At 53.0% G+C, this 9,036-nt stretch overlaps 1 protein-coding gene across 1 annotated transcript; it reads left to right on the forward strand.

Moving 5' to 3' along the window:
- The first annotated feature begins 2,846 nt into the window (after positions 1-2,846).
- CRYGS (crystallin gamma S) lies at positions 2,847-8,172 on the forward strand. Its single transcript, XM_040612570.1, has 2 exons — positions 2,847-5,882; positions 7,844-8,172. The coding sequence occupies exons 1-2, from the start codon at positions 5,598-5,600 to the stop codon at positions 8,114-8,116; spliced, it is 558 nt and encodes a 185-aa protein (XP_040468504.1). The 5' UTR covers positions 2,847-5,597; the 3' UTR covers positions 8,117-8,172.
- Positions 8,173-9,036: the final 864 nt, after the last annotated feature.

The raw sequence follows: 9,036 nt of genomic DNA on the forward strand, positions 1-9,036 counted from the left end.
AAAAACCCCCAATATCTAAGTGGCCTCACAGCTTTCTAGCTGTAAGAGGTGTAAGCAACAGCACTGGGCAATTCAAGACATCTAAAATGGGCAGATTGGTGCTGAGTGTGTCTGCCTCAGGCTGTTGTATCTGACTGCATCTCGCAGAGCTGCAGCAGTGTACACGGTGTGGCACGCAGAGCCGCTGTTGCGAGACTGCTTGTCCTGACAGATTTGAAATAGGTTCTGTGTGTTTCAGGCGCTGCTGTGCCAAATTTGTTTCCCTTTGTTTCACTAAGCCTTTGGGCTGGTGCAGTGAATAGCTGCAGAGGTGTTTTTTCATAATGCGCTGGCGGGGGGGTGTGGGTGTCCATAAGCCAGCAATCCTCGCCCTCCCTGCTCAGTGGGCCAGACTGTGGCTAAAAGCAAAAACCCTTTTGCTCAAACCTCAGACAGTGGTGTAAGAGTTTTGAGTTGAATTTGTGATGCTAGCAGATACGGTCACAAATCTGGGCATCGTTCTTTACTATCTGATGGGTGAAATCACTCACTTTGGGGGTGTGTGGCCAGGCATACTTCTTTTCTTCTGTCAGGCATCATTTGGAGCAATATAGCTCAAGCTGAGGGTGTGCTATAAAAATACATGGCCTGTTTGCTGCACAGATGTTTCCATTGTGAGCTTTTGATGCAGAGGCTGTTCTTTGCAAGCCTGTGGTGTCTGCCCTGAGCACGTGTTTACTGTTTCCTAGCCGCATCCTTTGCTGCATGGGAATGTTCTCTGATAAATATTGGGTCTCCCCCTTACAAATGGGGGTGGGCCTTTTAGAGCTGATGGGGATGCCTTCTTGTTTAGCATGCTTGAAAGGGAGAGAGCAGCCAGATTGCCCTCCGTCCTCCAGGACTTGGCAGGGGGCTGCGTGTTTTGAGTGTGTTTGGCAGAGTTTTGGTGTTCTGACTCAGCAAATGGTAACAAAGGGAGGATGGCGAAGCCTTCCTTTATTCCATAATCCTGTTTGCTTTTCTGGAAATCGGCTATAGCCTCAGAATCACTGACTCAATTTTTGGATCCTATTCTCATGACAAAGCGGCTGTCTGGTTTAAAACAAGCCCATTATAAAAAGGGTGCCTCAGATCCTGGCTGTTTGTAACAGCTTCTGACGTTCCTCCAGCACTGGGGAGCTTGGCTGGAACGGAAAATGTCCAGAGCTGGAACCAAGGTAGGTTTATTTGCAGCCTGTTCATGATTGTGGCTAAGAGTACAGAATTTATCAGGGATAAGCTGTGGAGAAACTTTGATTTCTTTGTTCTGCTGACAGCTTCACCCTCTGTCAGTGTGTCAGCAAGAGGAGATGCTTGGAATCCCTCTTTAAATGGAGGGAAACTGAAGCTGAGCCCTCCCTAGTCTTTTCCCAGATCTTGGCTGTTTCCTATAGGTGTGGCTCAGTGAGAGGATGGAGTTGAACACAGTGACTGGTGAAGGGATATTTTAAAATGCACCAGGACCTGATGCCTTATAAATTGATGGTGGAGGCTGCTGTGCCAGCAGTGAATGTGACGAGCTGCGTTTGCAGAGCAGAGTCTCATGGAAGGCTTCCTTGGGAGGACCCGGGTCCCAACACCACTAGCAGCAGCCATTGCATCCCCCTTCCATGGTGGAGCAAAGGGTGTGCTGCGACAGAAAGACACCTGAACAATGACCATGTCACCCCGAGAGATGCAAACCAGCCTTCTGATTTGGTAGAACCAGCAGAGATGAATTTAAACTGGAGAAGGAGGTAGATTAGAAAGCTCAACTACAGCTAGAGTGGCATGTGTCAGCTGAGGATCCAGCTCTAATGCTCTGTTCTTTGGTCACGAAGTTAGCAGAGCTGGGCTGGTTGGTCACGCAGACCTTGTTGCAGGGTTGTGACTGGGCAGGAATGAACAGCTGGGAAAGGAGGGTGAGAATTCGGGGCTGGCGGCCAGTTTCTCCTGTGAAACCTTAAACAACCGTTGAGAGGTTGTGGACAGATGTACGTGTTTCCATTGTATGAGTTTGGCTTCTGGGTTACGTTCCTTTTAACCTGTGGAAACTGTAAAACCCAAGGGGGCAGAGGGCTCGGAAGCAGAGTGGTCTTGTAGGCACTGGCTGATGCTGTGGAAGATCTGGATTCAGTCACTCTTTTCCGGCTCCTTTCCTCTGTGATCTTGGCTGGAAGTGATTTGGCTATTGATGAGCAGTCTTTAGAGACTGAGGATGGTGTGTGCTGCTGGCTCTGAACCTGGTGGCTGGCAGGTTGCAGTGGGATGGTCTTTACATACCCGTGCGTAGGGAAGGTGCCGGGGAAACATAACTGATTCATGCTGGAGTCTTCTGTATGTTTGAAGATACTTTTGACACGTACTGCCCTTACCCCTGCTGAAAGCCGTGGCCCCTTTGAGCGTGCTGCAGGGAATTCGTTGATTATGCACTGCTGTGGTGCAGCAAAATGTCCAAGAGAGTTGTCGCTGAAAGAGCTCAAATCTCCTCTTTTCTCTGTGCTGCGCTCATCTAGCACATTCCAGGGAGAAGAAAAGGGCAAAGGAGAGAATTTAACACAATTTCTCACGACATAAGCAAGCGATATGCCCCAGGAAGGGGTCGCTGCCCCCATGCTACTTACTCAAAAGGCAGTGGGTGCTGCTAGTGATTGTTTATGAGTTTCCTTCTAACAGAGCTGCAGGTGGGAAGAGGTGTGATAGCTGCTGTGAGGTGGCCAAGGGAGTAAGAGTTTTACAGTCCTGTGAGGAAGATCTACTGTGGCAAATCTGTTATCTGCCAGGTAAGCCCCCAAAAAGCAAAGTTTGGGCAGCGAGCAGCTAATGGGTTAGGACTGAGAGCAGAGCAACTTGCAGCTAATGGGTTAGGACTGAGAGCAGAGCAACTTGGTGGCTTTGGTGAAGGAGTCGGACTAAGATGTGACTGGAATGGACTGACGAATCTGGGATTGAAATCTGTAATTCACCTGTCATTGTCCTGCGGGTGAAAAACGTCCATCTGGTCTGTTTGTGCCTGAATCACTGGAGGAAAGCTGAGAAGCGCTGAGTGAGGAGGTCTGAAATGACCGGAGGGTGTGCACAAAGGGCTGTGGTGGGGAAGGGGTGGGCAGGAGCCCGCTCCTTCAGTCTTCCTCTAAGTATAGAACGACGAACGACAGTTTTGGTTGGTCACTGTTGTGTGGGAATGGCCGTACCCTGGTTCCGCTCTTGGATTTCTTTGGCTACGTGGCTTGATAAGCACAGGGAAAACACCCTCCTGGGAACGCCAGGTAGCTCTGTCAAATTGAAGTTCAGTTGTGTTAAGCTGGGTGGGGAAGGGACATCAAATGAGCTTTTTTTGTTACAAAATTAAAGTCCAACCGAACCAACTTCATGCACAGTTGCTGTGGTAGGGCAGCACTGGAGGAGCTGGTTCTGCTGGATGCCAGCCATGGAATCAAGGCAGCCTGTGCAAAGCCAAGTCCAGAGGCGACGGAGACCTGTTCCTCTCCCACCGCCAGCCGCCCTGCTGTGAGGCTGGAGGAGGTGGTGCTCTGCCCGGGCAGGGTGCTGCCTGCTGAGACCAGACCTGTGGTCTGAGATCCAGATGTGTAAACCAGCAGGGTTGTGGCTGGCAAGGGCTGACCAGCATCGCTAACTACTCAGAAGTAGCGGTGTGGGAAAACAGGAATTGGAGGTTTTAGTGCACAGCTTTTACGATCTTTATTCACTTGCTGGAAGGGTGGTAGCGATCTCCCAGCTCTCCGTTGTGCTGAAGAAGGGAAGAGCTTGCTCAAGAGGGAGAGACGTGAGGACGGGTTGCTTTTGGATGTGCCGACTGCTTTGTGATAGGAAATCAGTCTCTTGAAAGTAAGAGGAAAATGTGAGGGAAATAACATTATCCTAATGAAGGTTTACTAACAAGCCACAAGACCAACAACGTAAATCCTCTGGCACGATACCTGGTCAGGCTGGCGGGACACACTGACCATCCAGCTCCAGGAAAACTGTGACTAATTTATTTTTTAACACAAAGTGAATGAAAAAAAATAAATAGGGAGGGGGTTGTCCTAGATTTGAGTCTATCTCCTGGGTTGAAACTGTGGCAATGAATGGTATTGTTAACAGCAGTGACGTTAGACCAATACCAGTAGCCGAAGTACAACCAGCCAGGAGCAAAAGGTGGTCCTGTGTCTTAATACTCAGGCTATGGAAAAACTGTGGGGAAAAATGGATTATAGAGTACTACGTGTTAGATGTTTAAATCATTGTGGCCAGAAAAATTCTCTCCAGAGCAATTGGGGGAATTGGCTGAGGTGATCTCAGATGCTACCAAATAACCCGGCAGCATGTATGGGGCTGGGGTGGTACTGGAAGGCTGGAAAAGGTGAAATGTCTTGAGTACGTGGTGCATTGGATCAACCAGCCTGCATATCAGCTGGTTTGATGCAAGGCTCTAGAAGACACTGAAGTAATCAAACTCCTGTTAAGGTGGAAGATGGGCTAGTAACTGGGTGCAGCTGAAAGGGTTTTACTGAGACTGGTTCACATCAAACTAATGTAATTTTGAGCATGGTCTGGCATCACAGTATCCTAAACCAACAAGGGGTGTAGTCAAAATAGACACGCTGGTTTGGGAACCCTTATTGCAAAAAGCAGCTCTTGATCAGTGTCATCTGGAAGGATCTAAAAATGGGGCTGAAAAAGGGACTGCTCTGGGTCTAGAGCTTGGCAATATTCCCACAAAGAGTTTTTTGAAGGGAGCATGTGTCGTCTCTCCAGGGCTGCCTGGGTTGGTGATACCTCGGGCAAGAGGAATGGGATTTGCTCACCAGCTCTCAAGACCATTTCAAAACAGGTTGTGATCAAGTAGGGAAGAAGTGTCCCTAAGCAAAGTGCTTTGCAGGCAGCTGCCTGGCCGTAGAGCAGGTCTTGGGAAAGAAATGTGACAAATTGGAAGTGTCAGCTGTATCGCAAACTTGCAGCAACCAAAGCAGAAGCGGCCAATTGCAAATGCAGTCCTCGGATTTCCAAAGAATTCTGCTGTCCACCACGTATGTGGAGCACTCCTTTAGCTTGTGGCACTGGTAAAGCTTGTGTGATGTCCAGCTTTTGGCACTGACTTTTGAGAAAGCAAGCTGTGGGGTGTTAGAGTGGGAACAAGGAGGATGCTCGCAGGGCTAGAAGATGTGACCCAGGGGAAAAGCGACCTCACCACCCCCTTATCAGTAAAGGTCTGACTGCAAACACTTGGTAACGAAATGCTGCTTTTAGTGTAGTGCTTATAGCTCCCTTGGTCGTTGTTTAGTAACTACTGATCTAGAGAAGGTGGGAGGGAAATGTATTAATAGTGTTTTGCTGCAAAGAGGACAGGGAGGGACTTCACCAGGGGAGCTTTGGGTTGGATTGGGGCCGAATCAGGTGCTGGGCAGGGCAAGACATTGGTGGCAGCTGTAGGTGTTGGGGGCCAGGCTGGTGAATCGGCTGCCACGGTGAGCTGGGATGCAGTTGATCCTGCTCAGCGGTGGAGCTTGAGGAGTTTTTGACATCCCGAGGGCTCTGTTTTCAGATATTTCATGCCATGGTACAGCTAGAATACGGATGCAGACACGTGCCGGGGGATGAGGAACCTCCCTGCTTTCCTTTCTCTGCTTGTGTTTCAGGTCACCTTCTATGAAGACAAGAATTTCCTAGGCCGTTGCTATGAGTGCGACAGCGACTGCCCCGATTTTCACACCTACCTGAGTCGCTGCAACTCCATCCGTGTGGATGGAGGCACCTGGGTGGCCTATGAGAGGCCGAACTTTTCTGGGAACATGTATGTTCTGACGCGCGGGGAGTACCCTGACTACCACCACTGGATGGGCCTCAACGACCGCCTTGGCTCCTGCAAAGCCGTCCAGATAGTAAGTGTGACCTCTTCCCGAGGGACGTTTTAATTGAAACACCTATCGTTAAAGGGTTTCAGCGTGCTTGTGGGTGGCCTTCATCCTCCTGGAGACCTGCGGGAGCTCCCTTGGAGAGGGTGGCTGTAGGGGGTTTGCTCCCGCAGTCCTGCTCTGGGACCGGCAGGGCGTACGGGGGGTGGAGAAGGTAAATCTCTTCCACTTCTGGCTGCAGTGGGGAAAAGCAGATCCCTTTAAGCACTTTGTAGGTGAGTTTCCACAAGAACAGCAGTTTAGTTTTATCTGCATGTTCCTCTTGGGACTTCACTGTTGCACCGAGGTTTGCCCCTTGCTTTCCCTGTGGTGTGCTGCCAGCTGATCCAAATCGGGCGGTGGGCGCAAGGCTTGCAACAGTGGGATGTAGGTTGTGCAGGAGCACTGAGAACAAGGAGCAGTTTGCCTCTCTAGCAAGCCAGGGCTCCCTTCTGATACAGGGAACTGAATCTCAGCATCACCGAGCCCCTCTGGACATGGAGAGAACAGCCCCAGCAGCAGACCTGGAGTGACCAGGAGTAGGAGGGATGCCTGAACCCCTCCCTGGGCAGCCTGCTGTCTCCTGGTATGAGGAGCGCACGGGGCAGCGCATGTCTCCCCACTGCAGCGCAGGAACTGTCCTCATCACCCTCCTAGCTGATGATGATGGTGAGATGCTTCCGCAGCCTCCGGCAGCAGCTCTCCTTCCACCCGCAGGAGGTGGGATAAATGTAGGTTGACAGTGAGCAGCATTTACACCTTGTGGAAGCGCTGAGGGGGAGAAAGGAGCAGAGGGGACAATCTGGGAAGCCTGTGGGGAGAAGCATCCTTTAAAAGTGGCAGGGATGGGAGTACGGATGGAGTGTGGATTGGGGCTGAGACACTGCGTGCTGCCGCTGCTGTGTTCTTGCCAGCAGTGGGGCAGGCACTGGAGATCTGTGCATCGCTGATTTGAGTAGCACAGCCGTCGATTCCTGTTGCGTGGAGCAGGTCTCACAGCTGAGAAGGGGATTTGCTTTCATGTCTGGTGGTCTGTCACGGCTTTGAGCCTGCTCTGGGTTTGAGCTAGGTCTAAATCCCTTTGCACAGGGCAGGGAGAGTTTCCAGCCAGTTCAGAGCACTGATCTGGCATAAGAGAAGGAGGCAAAACACGTGGGAGCTGTAGCAGCAACACAGTTTCCTCCGTCAGGATGAAATGCGGAGGCCTTATCCTGCGCGTGCACCCGGTGCCTGACTACCCGTGCTGCGCCCGGGGAGGTTGCATGGGGACCTGCAGCTCGCAGTGCCCTGGAGAAGCGTCGGATCCGAGAGACCCGCCGAGCCTGGCTGGGGCTGGCGACAAGAGCAGGCTGGGGCGGGTGGGGGAGGCGGGGGAAGATGGTGTCCAGGCAGCTGCAGATTAAAACTGCCGCAGTGCCTTCAGGCAAAGCAGCGCTTCAAATCACAGTGGAAAATACCCGTGCTGTGTTTGCCTGTAATACAACCCAGCTGGGGTCACCAGCTCATTAAACTCCTCGTTGCCCGGAGGAGCGGGGAGTGGAGGGGGTCCTTCTCTCCTTCTCATGCTCATGTGGAGTGGCTGACGGGTCCCAGCCAGCAGTGGGACTGGGACGGAGAGCCCAGCGCCTGCTGACGTGGCCTTACCCCTCCCTGCCCCCTTCGTCCCTGTGACAGTGGGCCTGCGGTGGGGGTTTGAGCCGAAACTGCTCTGCTCTGCCTTGATGCTTCTGTGCACGCTTTGCACGTGATGCTCAGTCAAGATTTACCCCGGTCGCCTCCCCGACACGCTTTTAGGGGCTGACGTGAGCTGTTCAGCCCTGTCCTGGCGTGCTGTGGGGGTGGTTTGTACCTGACGTGAGTCTAACTGTGCCTCAGCTCTGCTCCCATCCGCTGGGGACACGTCGGTGTCTCCCCCCAGCCCTCTGCCATTTTCTCTTCCTTTTTTCTAGCCGAGTGGAGGCCGGGGCCACATCCAGGTCTTTGAGAAAGGAGATTTTGGTGGGCAGATGTTTGAAGCCACTGAAGACTGCCCTTCTGTCATGGAGGAGTGGCACATGCGCGAGGTCCATGCCTGCAGAGTGCTGGAGGGTGTCTGGGTTTTCTACGAGCATCCCAACTACCGGGGCAGGCAGTACCTGCTGCCCAAGGGGGAGTACCGCAAACCTGTGGAGTGGGGAGCAGCGAGCCCCGCCGTCCAGTCCTTCCGCAGCATCGCTGAGTGATACAGCCCATTGACTGGGCTGCCAGAAGCCATCAATAAAGCAACTGAGTCGCTCAGCTCAGCTTCTCCTACTTATTCCTGGGGTCTGTGTGCGAGTTATCCTGCCCTGGGGGAGCCGGTGCGGAGCTGAGCCTTGTCTAAGCAAAACACCCTCCTTGCCAGCCCCAGCTGCCTGTCTCTGCTGTCAACCCCTTCCTCCAGGCTGTCCCCTCCCTTCCCCCCCATCCCACTGCCCCTCTCCAGGGAAAAGCCATCCTGAAGCTGGAGCTTGTGCTCTAGTGGAGCGGTGGGACCACCCATCCCCAGGGCTCCGTTTTTTGGTGCTGGCTGTGGGTGGCTTAGTCTGTCATGACCTTGTAGAGTCCCCGCTTGCTATGTTGCTGCTCCATGGTGGCTCGGGAGAAAGGGCTGCTGGTGGCTGGGGAGAAGGGATGAGGTTTACACCCATACCGTGTGCAGTGAGACCCCCCCGGGGGAGCCTGAGCGGGCAGCAGACGTCCTGTTGCCGAAGGAGCATGTCCATGTCCCTCGCGTGGTGCACGAGGCAATGGGACTGGGGAGGAGTGGAGGTGAGAGGCAGGGGCCCCTGAGCAGGCAGGAGGGAGATGACTGCAGTCTCAGTGGGGGATGCTGGGGACCCTGACAGCCCAATGTGTCAGGCACAGGGTGGCCCTTGGAGGTGTGAGACAAGGGGTCTGGCTGCTTTAAATGGGACTAAGCAGCACATTAGGCTGGGCAGCTGGTCAGAGGTGGTGAGTGCCTCGGAAAGCTGCTTTGGGATGGCAGGTTGCCGCTGAATGATCTCAAAGGGCAGGAAGAGGTCCCCGGGCACCTGAGATGTGCACAGAGCAAAGGGGGCTGTCAGGCTTCCAGTCAGCCCAGTCTGCTGCCGCCTGCAGCACCCCATCTTGCCCAGTGCTG

Source organism: Falco naumanni, chromosome 13 (genome assembly GCF_017639655.2).
Source record: "Falco naumanni isolate bFalNau1 chromosome 13, bFalNau1.pat, whole genome shotgun sequence".
NCBI lineage: Eukaryota > Metazoa > Chordata > Aves > Falconiformes > Falconidae > Falco > Falco naumanni.

Excerpts from the sequence above, each read along its gene's own strand:
- CRYGS (XM_040612570.1), top strand. The coding sequence starts at position 5,598 with ATGAGGAACCTCCCTGCTTTCCTTTCTCTGCTTGTGTTTCAGGTCACC. Across the intron at positions 5,883-7,843 it reads CCTGCAAAGCCGTCCAGATA|CCGAGTGGAGGCCGGGGCCA; the intron begins GTAAGTGTGACC and ends CCTTTTTTCTAG.